This window comes from Peromyscus eremicus, chromosome 8a, assembly GCF_949786415.1.
Source record: "Peromyscus eremicus chromosome 8a, PerEre_H2_v1, whole genome shotgun sequence".
Classification (NCBI taxonomy): Eukaryota; Metazoa; Chordata; class Mammalia; order Rodentia; family Cricetidae; genus Peromyscus; species Peromyscus eremicus.
The window spans coordinates 20,092,986-20,109,771 of record NC_081423.1 but is presented as its reverse complement, the minus strand read 5'-3'; the positions used below and the strand labels follow the sequence as shown (position 1 = coordinate 20,109,771).

Genomic DNA, 16,786 nt, shown 5'->3' with positions numbered 1-16,786 from the left:
TCATTTTCACTTTTTCCCTGAGTAATTTAAGTAGGTCACATTTTAAACTTGATTTCCCAGGCATCTGACTTTAGATGAAAACCAATTCTTATTTCTAGACAATTCTATTTTTCCCCCACCACTTGGAGTTTGTGCAAAAGAAAAGGAGAAAATAATCCTTCCTTTTATCAACTAATATAGACAGTAATCAGTTATTTCTTCCCCTACCTTGTAGGAGTAAAAATGATGCAGTGGGACACAGCGGTGGGGGTTTGAGGTCTTGTCTTCTATCCAGGTAGCCCATCCAAATATACAGTATGCAGATCAGAAACGGTCTTGGAAGGCTAGACATTGTATAGATGCATTTCTCTCTGCTGCTTATTTCGGGCATGAGGGTGGAACTGGGGTGAGAAACGATGCATATTCTAGTCTTCCTTCTGGAGATCTTTCCACGTGACCCAGATCAGAAATGGCAAGTAGGTTTCCTCTTGAATGCCAACTCGCCCCCCTTGCAGGTCTTAGCCTGGGCATTGAGATGGTTTTCAGGCTCTTTCTAGGCTCAGAAGATACCATGATCCATTAATGATGTCTGCAGAGTCACAAAAGAGGGGATCCTAATCTGCTAGAATACATTTGCATTCCTCACCTTGAGCTAGGATGAACTGATGTGGAGCAAACTTACTTTGTCTCCAAACCTCTCAAGACCTCAAGAAAGTACATCATTTCTCTTGCTAGTTCACACTTGCACAGTCACCATTTGTTGTTTCAAGCTCTTTTCTCTACCCTCCAAGACAATCTACAGAATCTACAGAATCCCCTGCTTAACATCCTATGTGTTAGAAGCATGTGCCCTCTGCTATCTAAAAGGTTTATCTGAATTCAATATGTGCCTTTGATGTCATTTGAACTCATTCCTCTCTAGATACTTCATAAGGATAAGAATTTTGGAAATAATATCCCCAACACTTTCTACAAATGCCCTCTTATAAAGTATTTGGGAAGATAATATCTCATCCATCATATGCCAACTATTGAGATGTTTTATTTCAAATCAGTTTGAAGTTAAGGGGGAAATCCATTGTGTTTGCAACGTGAGGCCTATTTGAGGCATTGCTCTTTCTGTGTCTTTCATAAATACTCCTTGGTGCTTTCCCATAAACCTTCAGATACCAAGAATGGACAAGTTTTTACCTAAGCCAGTCAGCATTATAGAACTCAAAATTGACAGGAAATCATCTTTGGTAAGCACTGTGCCTTTCCTTAAGAAGGTTACCATGTCCCCAGAAAGTCAGACACTCACAGAGGGGAGTTAATGACAGTACCATGACCACAGAAAGGATGAGTAAAGCAGGGTGGGCAGTGGATTAAGTAGTGATCTGACTGACAACACAGTCTGCTCGGGGAATGGTTTTGTATGTATGCACCATCCATGAAGAATTCTCAGAACCTGGGCTCAAAATCACAGACAGCACCAGTAGCCACTGAAATACCTACATGGGTCATATCTGAAGGTCTCTTCCTGAAGTTGTGTGCCATAACCGGGGCAGCCAGAGAAACATTCTATTTAAAAGACAGGTTGGGAATACAGGTTCATTGCAAATCACTGACAATAGGACAAGTCTAAAGCCTAAAGGAACCCACTAAAACCCCCTTGTAAATAAACTCTGAAAGTGAGAAGTGGTACAATTGAGGCCAACTTAAAGTAAAGTGTAGCTGGAGTTTTCTTGTGTCCACCCAGCTCCTGCAGCCGCTCAGACCCGAGTAAACACACAGAGACTTATATTACTTATAAACTGTATGGCCATGGCAGGCTTCTTGCTATCTAGTTCTTATATCTTAAATTAACCTATCTCTATAAATCTATACCTTGCCATGTGGCTCGTGGCTTACCGGTATCTTTACATCTTGCTTCTCATGGATGTGGTGGCTAGCCGCGTCTCCTGACTCAGCCTTCCACTTCCCAGAATTCTCCTCTCTCCTTATTCTGCCTATACTATGCTTCCTGCCTGGCTACTGGCCAATCAGCATTTTATTTATCAATCAATCAGAGCAACACATTCACAGCATACAGAAAGATATCCCCAGCAGTAGAAGTAATGGAATTCCAGACAATCCCCACAGACTTTTCAACATTCATCCCATAAGCAAAGGCAAAAGGTGGGGATTGTTCCAGATGGCATGCTTTGGGCCTGCCTTGATCCTTCTCTTGTTTTTAATAAGTCAGGTTTGTTTTATCTTCCTAATTTAATTCATGTGTTCTCCTTTGAAATAGATACACTTATTTCTTCATGGTACCGATAATAAACTAAGGCAGAGAGAGATTCATTGACTCAAATGTGTCCAGAACAGGAGTCAACTTATCTGAGGATAAAATAATAAGTAAAATACACCCAGACTCCCAGTGCCATAGCATCTATAACAGAATGGGCCCTGCTTGTGAGCCTTGTGATAAGATCACCAGCCTGAAGCTCCAGTGCATGGGGGGATCCTGATCATAGCTGCCCCTCACAGAGTGGTTCTGACCATTTAGTCAGGAAAGGCACAAAGTATCCTCTGCTGTGCCTGGCCACACATGGGCAGGAGCCACTAACAGCCATGGCGTTTCTGTTATTTTGTATTTGAAGGTGAAGACACACCTCTGTGGCTAAGTCCTCAGCCTACAAGGTTGTATGCAAAGCCATGGGGCCAGACAGACACGGCCCTTCAAATGTTGATCCCTTGTGACCTGGTGTTCTGTCTTTGGTTTTACAGCTGCCTGCCCCGTCCTGTGCAGTGGGAATGGACAGTATTCCAAAGGAACATGCCAGTGCTACAGTGGCTGGAAGGGTGCCGAGTGTGATGTGCCTATGAACCAGTGCATCGATCCTTCCTGTGGGGGCCACGGCTCCTGCATTGATGGGAACTGTGTGTGTGCTGCTGGCTACAAGGGCGAGCACTGTGAGGAAGGTAAGCACTGAGAGTCGGCAGGTCAGCTGCTGGAGAGCTCTGCAGGGCTTGACCTTGGCCAGAGAGTCCGGGACTGGGCTCCTTGGATTGCCAAGAAAACCTCACTCGGTGTTTTGCACCCGAAACTTCAAACCCCTGGGCTGTGGTCAACTTCTTTAGTTGTAGGCTAGGAAAGGCCTACAGAGATGGTTCTGGAAGGAATGTTTTGTTTTATTCTGCTTTACAGACAGTAGCTACTTTTCTCTTCCTCCTTGTGTTTTCTCTTTCTTTTACTCTCTGCCTCTGTCGTCTGTCTGTCTGTCTGTACTCTTTCCCTGTACTCTTCCTTCTCCGCCTTCCCTCTCTTCTCCAGATCTTTTGGAAAGCATTTATTTGTGTGTGTGTGTGTGTGTGTGTGTCTGTGTGTGTCTGTGTGTCTGTGTGTCTGTGTGTCTGTGTGTCTGTGTGCACATGCACTCTCTCTCAACTCATGCACACAACACGTGTGGTGGTCAGAGTGCAGCTTACAGGAGTTGGCTCTCTTCGTCTACCACGTAGGCTCTGGGGATTGACCTTGCGTCCTCAGCCTCAGTAGTAAGCAGCCTTACCTGCTGTGCCATCCTGCCCTGCCAGGCCCCCTCTCCAGATCTAATGCCCTCTTTTCTTCTGCTTCATTTAAAGTCCTCTAATTGAAAATTTCTGGAACTATCTAGAGAAATGAAAGCAGGATTCCTAAGCGCCCCCTCTCACCCTCAAAGCTGGCTTCTTGGTGTTCTTATGATTGGGCTTCTTTCTTCTTGGTATTCTTAGGCCCGTGCACATCTCTGTAAATATTTCAACAAAACCTCTTGTCCTTGGAGAGCAGGCAGGCTTGAAAGACTGTACATACGTGGGTCCTTCTGAGATCCCGCCTACAGCAAACAGAGAATCAAAGAAATCAGAGCAACAAAGCTTTGCAGCTCGGTAAGGCCTATATGACTCAGAGCAGCCCTCCTTTACTTCAGTCACGACATTGCCTTATCCGTAGACATACCCGGCAGGCCTCCCTTAGAAAACCCCTTACTCCATTGTGTCTACAACTGTGGCCTCAAAAGAGGCAGCTTCTATGACGTTATTCTTTGACAATTTTTCAATATATCAACAGTAATACCCTTAATGTCACCCAGAAGTCTGACCCCTAGGTCTCCCCTTGCTCCATTCACTACGTATTTTCCCCCTCTATTATGAAAGGCAGCCTCCCTGTGTTTTATATCATAAAACCAAATTGGGAGTTGGGATGGAGGAAATACTGGTTTAATAACCCTGCTGGAAAGGTTCAAGTTCCTGACGATGAACACATTACAGGAGGCAAAGCTGCATTTGCTGAAAACATGGGAGAGGTCAATACTATGACAGCGAAGGTTCAAACAACCTTCTGCATATACTGCTGGGCAGTAGCTAAGTACAGGGACAGGGCATGGCCAGTCTTCAGGTTTTGTTTTTTTTTCCTTCTCTCCAGGAAAGATGATGTATATACAAATGGAATGTCCACTAGTTCCTAGACTTTCTTACTCTCCCAGGCAGTCTTATGTAAATGTTCAGAGCAAATCAACCACCCTATGAAACTAGTAAACCACGTGGAGTGTTGTAGAAGGATGAGATCTCCCCTATCGATCTCCAAAAAGAACCGACAGAGGTGATGCATACGCTGTTTTCAAAAGAGGAAATGGAACCAGAACACCTGAGTCAGCACTTTTTCTTCCATTTAGCTTTTTTATTTCTGATATTCATCACAGTCATAACGTTTGAATGCTTCACCTGAAATGGCAAGGGAATCAATAGTGACCCTCCTCTGTTTTTGCTGCATAAACATTGTTGTACTATTAACAAACGTGTGCAAGAAAATGAAAGGATGTCTTCTTGAGCTACAGCAGGCTGATGTCTGGGGAAGTGGGAAGGAGAGGGGAACTGACAGGCTAGTTTAAGTCAGCCATGTTTTCATGTCAGTTTCATGGTTGAGTCATTTTTCAATGACATTTAACTTCATAAATGTAATTCATGGTTCTTCGGGGGTTCACAGCACATAGTTTGTAAAACCTCCTTTGACCTCTTTTTCCATCCTTGGGGATAGAAACTGCATTCACAACCCATTTTGTCAAACCAAAGAGGACCCCAGACCAAATGAGTGCTAATGATTCCAGCCTTCAGGAGCTGGTGTTTCGAGGGACAGGATACTTAACTGAGCAAGACCAATGTCCTCCTTCTAAGTACAACTGTTTCTATTTATAAAGCTTCATAAAACCACAGAGTCTCTCCTGCCTGTTAAAGACTCTAAAAAGACCATCTGATGGAATTGGAACCAAATTTAAAATTTATTGTAAAACCATTCCCCTTAAAAGTTTGGATTTGGTTATTCCATCAGCCACTGTAATCACAGAGCACCAAGGGCATATTTACTGATACCACTGACCAGAGAAAATGTTGGCTCATATTTCTAGACACTATAAATGGCCTTTTGATGACATTCTAGTACTGGGGTAATAAATCTCAGTGGATTTTCCTCCGTTCTTCTTACCATAATTCAAGACAAAGAAAGGAGCTAATATATCTGGCAGAAAAATCTCCTCTCTCTCTCTCTCTCTCTCTCTCTCTCTCTCTCTCTCTCTCTCTCTTTCATCTCTCTTTCTCTGTGCATCTACTTTTATTATCTCTTGAGTTTTCTTATTATCTTATGTTTTCTTATTTCATCCTTCTTAGGAAAAGATTGTGATACATTTTTGAAATATTTTATCTGTTTATCTCACCAAACACTTTAAATGGTTAATTATAGACCCAGCATTTTTAGGCAATAATATACAGTGTATTTTATGGGTATTTTGATTTTGCCTTATTAGAAATAGGGACATCATTTAAAAAAAACTAAACTGCAAGATCTCCTTTAGGAGAAGAATATGAACATTATTGGTTTGGGATGAATAAGTTCATATATTGCCAATGCTAAAAACATATTATTTCCAAAAACAAAAAATAACACCAGCTAGATGTGGTGGTACACACTAGAAATACCAGGACTTGGGAGGCTGAAACAGAAAGATCACAAGTGTAAGGCTAGCCAGGGCTATATAGTGAGTCCTAGGCCTGCTTGTGATACATAGCAAAATGCTGTGTTGAAAAGGTAGAAGAAGGAGAAAGAGAAAGAGAACGGCACCATATTTCTTTCTAATCGGCCCTGGACATCTACTTTGCTAATGACACATGCTTATGGCAGTCTGTCATTCGTTCCTACGTAAATTGTAAACACAGCATGTACCCTCACCCATGCCAGGTCAGAAACACTGTAACTAGCACATAAGTCCTTCATAAATGTCTTTTATGTGTTTAAACTTCATTTCAAACTTATATACAGATGTGCTCCATCCCTCCCCCCACCCCACCCCCCCACCCCCGTGTGGAACCAATTTGAAGGTATCAAAGGGTTTGCATCACCCAGAGTTCAATTCCCACAACCATATGGATTCCATTCTAAAGCAACTGTAACAATTTTAAGTAATACTATGAACATCAATAACTAATAATAAATCACTAAAATTCACCTTTCTGGGTGAATAAAAAATCACTGTTTTCCCCATGGCTCAAACAATTTGGAACTGACTTCCATAAATGATATCTTCCTGAGAAAATCCTAACGGAATTCTCTTAATACTGAAAATTGGTTTTCCCTCAAGAGATAGATCTTCCTTGAGAGCTTTGTGGGACATTGTGATTACTAATCAATTCGTAGTCTTCTGGTCTGACTCCCTCAGGACTAGAGAGTTTATGACACAGATCCTTTCGATGATGTCATATTTAGAGTCAATGTATTGTCAGTATTAAAACTTACAGAACCATCATGTTGTGCTTAAATAAGAAAGAAAGAAAGAAAGAAAGAAAGAAAGAAAGAAAGAAAGAAAGAAAGAAGGCACCCAACATGGACAACAGAGCAAGCACTCTTATCTAGAGTGGTCATCTCATGACTAAGGGACCAAAAGTCTTGCAAATTTCCATCTTGACATGAGGCAAGGAGAGAGGACAAGGTATCCTCTGAGGATTTGAACCACAAAGTGGCACAAATACACAAAGACATTGAATTATTGCCAGAATGACCCCAAAAAGTTACAAGTGAAGAATTGAAATTAGTCTTCATTTGTCTCTGTCTTACCCCCAGGAGACAATAGAAGTAACAGTTCAGTGTGGCCCAATAGGCCTGATTTTAAATCATAGAAAAACTTGTCTCTCTCAAATAAGACGGTTAGAGTTCCACAAGGCAACAACTGAGCCCTCTGCAAAAGTCTCATGTCCCATGCTAACCCACATTATACCGAACTCTCTTCTCTACATGCCATGGGAGCCTTCCCTAGGACCCTCCGAGGAAGCCAATCCGCCTGTTGAAACACCTATCTATCTTAGCATGCAGACTGATAGAGATCTAAGCTTTGAGATCACATCCCCATATTAAAGCTCTTGTTCTCAGTAACTGCCCCTAGCAACTTGCCCTTGCTTTGGCTTGATTCTGGAGTGATTATTTCCAAATTCCATCTGATGTGTAGCCACTCAGATCTTGAGAACGGCCAAGGAATCAGACTACAAAACACACAGGGGCAATATACATGGACTCTACTATTAACCTGCCCAGTAGACAGTCTTGGGGAGGGCCAGTCATGGCTGACAACACTGGCCCATCCACACTACTCAGGACCACCTGAGTTACACACTCAGCTTCACCTCTTGCACCACGCAGCCTCACTCACTCTCTCAATAGGTGTGTGCTCAGAGAGAGACACCAATTCTAAACTTAGCCTAAGTGAAACAATTAGGAGAGCGACTCATTTAAGAGTTTCATGGGCTTTCTTCTTAATCTTTTGTTCTCGTTTTGAAATCAAGGACTCATGAGGTTAGAATGAGCCTCTCAGCCTTCTCTTAGAGCAAGGGTAATCAGGCTTGGCCATACATGCAGAAGACACCACATGTGTTCCCTGATCCTGCTGTGGATCAGCCAAGGTTGAAGGTTGGAAAGTACAGCAATCGGAAAGTACGATGTCGCACCTTCTTAGCTGTGAAGGAGCTATATCTGACTGTGCCTAAGGAGTTCCCTTGCGTCTCTTGTGTCTTCTTTACATTTTGAGATTTGGTATTCTAACATAAAAATCCTTTTTTTATGGCTGCCAAGGGACCACCTGAGTAATATGTAGGCACCCTCATTTGCTTGTGTGGGAAGGAGTCGGGGCCTTGGTGGCCCATTCTTCATGACTGATCAGTGTTTCTTCTCTTGTTTCAGTCGACTGCTTGGATCCCACCTGCTCCAGCCACGGTGTCTGTGTAAATGGAGAGTGTCTATGCAGCCCTGGCTGGGGTGGTCTCAACTGTGAGCTGGCAAGGGTTCAGTGCCCAGACCAGTGCAGTGGGCATGGCACTTACCTCCCCGACTCTGGCCTCTGCAGCTGTGATCCGAACTGGATGGGTCCCGACTGCTCCGTTGGTAAGCCAAAAGATCGTCTCCTCACTTTCCCATACTCGAACCTCGTGTTGCCTCACATTCTGACTGGATGGAAATCTCGTCGTTACACGTGGGATAAGAGGGATTTTGGTCAGTCCTATGGTACCTTTCTCATTCGTCTCCTTAGCCATGGAGTTTGTGGTCTTTGCGAACGAAAAGAACAATCAAATGATTGTGTTGGTTCCTGTCCCTCTGTGGTCCCGTCACCACAAATGGATGATGGGCTCAGGAGGGATGCTTCTGCTTGCATTATAGGCTTTCTTATGTACACTCCCTAAAGGTAGCAGAAAACAACACAGAACAATTCAGTCCCAGACAAACAGAATAGAATGTCCTATAAAACAGAAAAGAAGCTCCCTCGGGGTGTCGTGTGAACATGTTATAAAGCTCTGCAGTTCTCCAGTGACAGGGAAATAATGAAGTTATGCTGTACACTTTATTTTCCTAAAATTAAGAGTATGTGTCTTACTTCCCAAGTGACCTTAAAAAAAAAAAAAAATGGAACAGTTCAACAGTTCAAGCCGGTCCCAACCCCTTCCCAAGAAAGGTTCTGTTCACTGACAAGTGCCTATCCAAGCAAGCCATCATCATGTCGCCCCCTTCCTCGGGGTGCTGAGACAGCTTGTCAGCTTGCCGTGACAATCATAAAGGGAAGAGATGTGAAGCTTTGCCTGCAATGAGGAAAGTAATGAATCTTTCATTCCAAAAAAAGGAAGGGAGTCGGCCCACTCACCTCTGGCTTCATCTGCTGGTGGTCCTGGCAAAGTTCTGCCGAGGATGGGGGAGATGCAGAGTCCTAGCCCCAAGTCCCAGTTGTACTGCAGACATGCTGTGACTTCGAGCAAGTCACTGCCCATCCCGGTCTGGTTTCCCTTCCCTTGGCATGACGAGCCATGCCTCCCTCAGTGGGCTGTTGTAAGGATGAATGTCTGGCACGTGCTTGTCCTCGCGTGATAGGTTTGGAACGCCAGCGTGAATATCTGTCTGTCTGTCTCCTCCCCCACTCCCCCACAAAAGACTTTGAGCTCCTTTGAGAAAGAGGCTGTGCAAGTGCAGCGTAGTTTACGGTGGTTATCTTTGCCGCAGAGTGCAGAACTGGGGAACCTGTAGATCTACAGGCACTGTGAGGAATGGAGCAGCGTGGACCCCAGCAGGCTTCAGTGGCTTGGTCAGTTCAGACTCTCCTGGCTGAGTAGGGAGCCAGAACCCACAGATAGTTCTTTTGCATGGGGTGTACCTCCTGGTCAGCTTAGCTAAACAGCAGCCACTGCCTGACTTCCTCTCAAATGGTCTCAGTATCTAGAAGAGCTGTTGCCACACTCCAGTGGGTATCCAAACCACCCAGAGGGCTTGTTAAAGTGAATTGGTGAGTCCAGCTCCCAACAACACATCTAATCGATCCAACCTGAGCACAAGGATTTGCATTTCTTTACATTTCTAACAAGTTCCCAGGTGATGGTAATGCTGCTGGCCCAGGAGCCACAAGTTGAGGACCACTGCTCTAGATGAAGAAAAAATATATAAATAAATTTAAAGTAGCAAAATGACTCTCCAACCAACGCGGAGAGACAAACCTGCAGAGACGCTATGGCTGCTGGGCCTCAGGCCGGCTCCGGCTCGAGCCATGTGTGTGGTCTGGCTTCCATGAAGGACTTCACCCCGCTGTGGTGTTGAGCTGTAATCATTGTTTTTCTTCCAGAAGTGTGCTCAGTAGACTGTGGCACTCACGGCGTCTGCATCGGGGGAGCCTGCCGCTGTGAAGAGGGCTGGACAGGCGCGGCTTGTGACCAGCGCGTGTGCCACCCCCGCTGCATTGAGCACGGGACCTGTAAAGATGGCAAATGTGAATGCCGAGAGGGCTGGAATGGTGAACACTGCACCATTGGTAGGCAAACGGCAGGCACCGAAACAGGCACATATTGCTTTATTTTCATAAATCGTAGATCGATAGTGACGGTCGCGCATTGCAACTGGCTGTTCCCTCAGGGACACATGTGCCCTCCAGCATCCCACTGCCTCTCCAAATCTCTGTGGGGTCAGGGAAAGGGGAAAGTGAGGCTCCACCGTTGGAAGAGCCTTTCCCTTCTTGGCAGGATTGCATTTTGGGGTGGGAAGAGACCCAATCAGATCAGAAACCTTATCCAAAGCACTCATCTTGGGGAGGGAGGAATGCACACGCATGGGAAACTTTCAGTGCCTGCAGCTGAGATGGCTATGCCCTTGTTCCCTGCTCTCGTTGGCCGCATCCCAGAATCCCTGGCGCTGGTACCACTGTGAACCTGTTGTGGGGGCGTGTTTGGTGTACACAAGCCGTCCAGGTCCTCGGATAGCCAGGCACAACTGCCAGAGATCCAAGCATCTTCTTGCTCACTCAGCCCGGTGGTTGACTCGTGAGCATCCCCAAGGTCACTGCCACTGTGCATGGCTCCACCTCTGGGCCCGCTTCATTCTCCACTCAGCTACCACTCACATAAGAACTGCTTAACCAAGAATATTTGTGAGCCAGAAGTGGTGGCACACGCATTCAGTCCCAGCACTTGGGAGGCAGAAGCAGGCAGATCTCTGAGTTGGAGGCCAGCCTGGTCTGCAGCGTGAGTTCTAGGACAGCCAGGGCTACACAGAGAAACCCTGTCTCAAACACCTCCCCTGCTTACCACCTCGTAAAAAAAAAAAAAAAATGGTAAAGGCCTGTTCTTTGTTACAAAGTGACGATTTTAAGGACCAGTACAGAGGCACACTCTATAATCCCAGCATTTAAGAGCTGAAATAGGAGGATCTTTAGTTTGAAGTCAACTTGAACTATATATTATGACCCCATCTCCCAAAACATAAATACATAATGGTTTTGAAGTTTTGGGTTGGGTTATTTGTTTTTTGTTATTTTGTTGGGGTTCTTTTGTTTTGTTTTTTTGTTTTTTGTTGTTGTTTTGTTTTTGTTTTGCTTTGTTTTGTTTTTTGGGAGTTTGTTGGTTGGTTGGTTGGTTTTGTCTTTGTCATTTTGTATTTGTTTTTCCATTCTTTTTGCCCGGGAAAGCACAGGCTGCTCTGAATGTGTCCAATTATCTCTTTGCTGGAGGATTGGAAGCCCATACTTTTTTTCCTCTCAGAGAGTTAGGATTCCAAGGTGGTCCACCGAACCCTTTTTTTCCCTCTCCAGTTTTTGTTTTTGTTGCTTTTCTAAGTCTGCTGTAGGACTCCTCCACACCAGGCTTGATAACCTGCTAGCCTGCATAGACCTTGCAGGGGAGTTCCAACCAAGCAACTGCCTTCCCACTTCCAGTTCCCTTTGATTGGAACCTAAGTACGGAACCCTGTCCTCTGTCCTAGCCCCAAAGCCCAACTTGGCCATCTAGAATGAGAGACAAGGAGAGGCTCTTGCACAGGCCTGACTGGCGAGGTCAGACTCAGTTTCCCATGCTGTTCATTCGGGCAGTTAAACAGAGATGAAGTGAACTGATTCTGCATTCGATCTCCCTCCGTTCCATCTAATTGGCCATCTGAAGGGCAGCATGCCAATCAGGGCCATGACCATAGCACTGGGACCCTGCTGGGACAGTCCGTTGGCAGTGAATTGTTATTGCAATCTCTCAATGATGCTCCAGGTCCTGCATCCCCTGCGGCCACTCTTATCTAGGCTCCCTGCAGAGGCTGAGGGACAATTCACCAGACTTTCAGGGGAGGGATGTGCACAGCCCAAGACCAAGACAGTCCATACAGCGGCTTCCACTCTTCAGGGGTTTTAGATGTGCTTCTGCATGCCTGGTGTGGTTTAAATCAAAATTTCTCCCCACCCTCATATCTCTGTTCTCCCTATTCCCTGCTTCCAGAAGCTCTTGCCAGTCAACACCCCTGAAGTAAATGATCCCACATCTCTCAATTCATATACTTCAACTTTGGCTCCCTCTTTCCCTGTTTGGGAAGAAAAGGGCAGGGATAGTGTCTCCAGAGTGGGGCCTCTTGGCTCTCACTCCTGTTGCGACCTATTTTTTTTTTCCGGTCTGGAAATAGTTCACAAGAGGGAAGAGCAGGTAGACCCTAGGGCAGGTGCTGGCCAGCTGTAGCCAAAGGGATAAACCTGGCCTGCTTCCAGGGTTTTCTATGGCTTACTAGCAAAGAACTGTTTCTGACAGTTTTGAAGCCTTGATAGAAATACAGCAAAAAAAGAAAAAAAAAATTTTCCTGACTTTTGACAATTCTATGAAATTCAAATTTCAGTGTCCACACACAGAGCATTGGTAGAGGACAACCACACCAGTTCTTTGGCGTCTTGCTAGTTGCCAGATACACCTCAGCATTGAGCAATCACAATAGAGGATAAAACTAATTGTTATGTGGCCCTTTAAAAAAAGTAATTGAACTCTAAATGAGAAAATTGCCTGAGACTAGATGAAGAGAAAGGTGAAAAGAAAGGCAGGTGGATGTCCTTGTGAGGAAGAGACACCACCAAGGATGGCTTGACAGATCTTACGGCCAAAGGAAAAGGGGGAGAACCCACAGAATAGATGTGAGGGAAGACCAGACACAGGAGCCGAGATGTCTCTGGAGCCTTTGAACAAGAAATGGACCAATGGCAGCTTTGATCTCTAGGGAGGACAGTAAGGTTGTGGTGAGCAGGTGAGCTCAGGCACTTCAGTCAAGCGGGCCCTTGGGTGCGATGGCCGGCCGAGCAAAGGGTGTCTCTGCTACTTGAAGCATTCGGCTCAAGTTTCACATCTCTGTGATCTGACACGCATGAGTTCTTGAGGGATGTCAAGGAAGTGCCAATTTATATGCAGCGTGGCACTTCAAGAGGAAAGAGATGCTGGTACAGGCAAGTCCCTGGTTCCGAATTAGGATGGCCAGTGATGGAAGAGTCTGTTCTAAGGAAGTTGTTAAGACTGTGATTGCCAGAGCTTTTTCTTGGGAGAAATCAGGGCTCCCCAGCTTAGTAAATAGGACCTGTGCTGTTTCTTCCATGTTTCCTGCTCTGTGTTTTCTCAAAAACAGCAAATGTCCCTTAGTTGTGAGATTCACTACTGGAAAGCTGGGGGAGAAGATCATCCATGCATAATTACTTCTCAAGCTTCCCAGCTACTGGCCCCTGGAGCTGCTTCATGGAGTTTTAGTCTTTTAGTTTAAACAGACATCCCTGTCATTTCATTTAAAGTAAATGCCACAATTTACAAGCCCAGAATCAGCCCTCCTCCTCAGGGAGACTGACAGTCAGAGGAAAGAGAAGAACTTAGGTCCTTTCCACACAGAGCCTCAAATGCTATGTTTTGAAGATAGAAAATAAATAAGAATGAAATGGCACTGGTCAGTAAACAATGGGGTAAGGCAGGATGGTGGGTGGCTGGTGTTGGGCGCTCAGGTTGTCTGCAGCCTGTTTTCAGAAGGTCGTAGAGAGACGGTTTCAGGGGAGTCCTTGCAAATAGTCAAGTGAACAATTCACATGGGCCTTTATAGGTTGCATTTATTGTACTGAAGAAGCAATAACATGAGGAGGGAAGAAAAGAAAGAGACGTTCAAAGTACAGACTTCCAAAAGTCATTCAAGTAGAAGCCCCAGGGGTTTGGTCAAATGCATTTCCCAAATTTGTAACCAAATTATTTTTGTTTGGAAATTTAGTGTATTTAATTTAAACTATTAAAATTTAGCAATTTTATTGCTACAGATTTGAATCGAAGGTATAATGTGTTGGTGTTAACTGTGAAAGCTAAATTATCTGCCCAACAATGAGTCTTATGTTCTCTCCTAACAAGTTAAATATAAGGTCTAAAATCTATAGAACTGCATAGATAAGAATAGACTTTGAATCTAAATCACCACACTTCATGTATATCTTTGGAATATATTAGCATTATTTGGGTAAGGTGCAGTTTATTCCTATGAATAAATCAGAAGGCATATTGTGTGGTTAGAGGAGGTTTATTCCTTAAATGTGATTTTAAAATGGATTTCTGTTCCTATAAACTGCCACCTGCCTATCACCTGCCACCACCCCTTATTAATATGAAGGATTTAACATAAGAAGGCCAGCCAATGGCTATCACACCACAGCTTGATGGAACTATAGAATTTTTATTAGGTCAAATCACCTGAACTATAGTCAACCCAGATAAGCATTTCTTACCTAATAAAAAGGTGAACTGGGTGTTAGTGTGTTTGAAAGGCAGAACAGTTGAGAAAATACGAGGAGATGCCAGCATTCCTGTCGCTAGGAAAACAAGAGCAGCTATCTGTGGATAGTGCACTGTCGTGATCCTCTGCTGGAAGTAGGCCTCCATCCCTGCCAAGTAACACAAAGTGACAGTCTAGAGACTCAGTCTACCAACACTGGTACTTTCCAAACCTGGTGAGCTGTTGAGGATCTGGGCAGCGTGTGCAACAGTTATTCCAACCTGTGTATTTTACCTCTGTGGTCCCGACCTCTGCTCATGTTTCAGAATTGTGACAACTTGATTCTCGGGGCCACAGGGGGCTGAGTGACCTGAGCAGGTGTCACATGTCAGAAGAGTTTTCTTTTCCATCTATTGCACTGGGCCCTTCTATTTTTCCTCTTTAATTGGTTGGGGAAAGAAAAGGTTTCTTGAGATGTTAATAAGGATAATGAATCTTTACCCAAGGTAAAACCATCCAGGCGACAATGAGATGTGCTGATTAAGTGATTGTCATCAGAAGGAGACAGGGTCACAGTCCAGGAGGGAGAAAGTCTCAGAACAATAGGGAACAAGCTTAGAGAAAAAAAGCAACTGTTAAAATTAGCCAACATCACACAAAGACAGCTGTCTCCGCATCTCATTCCGCCTTCCAGCCAAGTTAGGGAAACTGATGTAGCCATTACTCCCCCGCCCCCCTTTTGAATGTAGCTATTATCCTTGGACACTGAGCTTTTGTGACAACAGTGAGGTCAAGCGGAGATGACTCTAGCCTCTGTGGAGTCGTCTTCACCACCATGTCCATGAAAGCAGCTGATAATCTGATTGGTGGATTAACCAAATCCTCCAGGTGTTCTTAATGAAACTATTTTCAGAATAGTGGCTGTTGTCCTCCTCCTCCTCTTCCTCCTTCTAGTAAAAACCTGAACCTTTAAACCTCTTACTATTATAGGCGAACTTTTAGAACAGTAATTTCCCCCCCACACACAAATTGGCCAAATGTAAGCCTTCTACCACACATTAGGAATGTCACATGCCCAGACATTCTCTTTGACTCTGGATCCCTAAGTCTATGTTTTCTATCCAAACCCAGAATAGGAAGTAGGAGGCAGAAGAGGCAGGGACACATTTTCAAGTCACTGTGGAAATATAAAATAAAATAACAAGAAATAATGGCTTTACACATGATGAGATTCTCATCTCTGACAGTGTTTGCTCTCTTAGCTGTTGGAGGAGGGCTTTCGGCATCAGCTGAAAACAATGCAGTGGACACAAGCTTTGTCCTAACGTTACGACCTGGTATTCCAGATTTCCAGTAAGAACATTTCAGGAAGGGCTTCCTATGCAATCTGGTACTATCTAATCATGACATGACCTCTTATCAAGAAGAAAGGAGGGGAGGGATTCTGGGGAAGCTCAGATCATCCTCTGTACCACCCCCTGACAGTTTCAGAGGAAGTGGTCAGGATTTAAGCCTACAGCCAGGAGTGGCAGGTACAGACCCATCAAAAACAGTATGTATGTCTTAGGAGTGGGGACATGATCCAAGAACTGCATGGTTAAATGACTTTGTCAATGCATGATAGAGTTCTTGTGCAAACTTAGATGATCTAGGTCAGTCATTCAATATGGCCTCCTAATGCAACTGAAAGCCATGGAAAGCTAGAGATATTGCTGCCTACAAAACATCGTTTATAGTGAACAGTTTTAATAAGTGGGAACATGCCTCACAATCACAAAAATGTATAAACCAGTAACAATGGCATTTATTACCAAGGATTGTGTACTATTCAAAATTATATGAGTTATTATACTTCTATTCCAATGACAGAATAGTGGATTTGCTCACTCTAGCATCACCACCCACATATGACTCATGAACATCTATGATGTCACTAAGTGAGGAGAACAATTTAACTCTATTACAACCTGTGGGACCACCATCATATTGTTAATCACAGTTTCGTTGTGTCACTGATGAAAGATACAAGACTTCACACAAAGAAAGAACTGAATATGGTTCACTCTCAGGGCATAAGCCCATCAGGGAGAGTTCCAGCAGAAAGATTGCACACCCAAAAGCAAACACATATAAGATCTGTTGAAAAGGTAGAATAAAGTGTCCTATAGTGCTGGGTACTCAGCAGCTGAGTTTTAAAAAGGATCAAGTCTACGATTCTTGGATCTCTCACCATGTACACTAAAGACAGCACACCTGCACTAACACCTCAAG

At 44.3% G+C, this 16,786-nt stretch overlaps 1 protein-coding gene across 6 annotated transcripts in view; it reads left to right on the top strand.

Moving 5' to 3' along the window:
* Positions 1–16,786, top strand: part of Tenm2 (teneurin transmembrane protein 2) — a 942,842-nt gene that overhangs the window by 796,196 nt on the left and 129,860 nt on the right. For 3 of the 6 annotated variants that reach the window (XM_059270357.1, XM_059270353.1, XM_059270354.1), the window contains 3 exons: positions 2,731–2,925; positions 8,198–8,398; positions 10,116–10,328. In XM_059270357.1, the coding sequence (XP_059126340.1) occupies positions 2,731–2,925; positions 8,198–8,398; positions 10,116–10,328 (609 nt within the window). The remainder of the gene's footprint in view (positions 1–2,730; positions 2,926–8,197; positions 8,399–10,115; positions 10,329–16,786) is intronic. The other 3 variants (XM_059270355.1, XM_059270358.1, XM_059270356.1) reach the window with 2 other exon arrangements.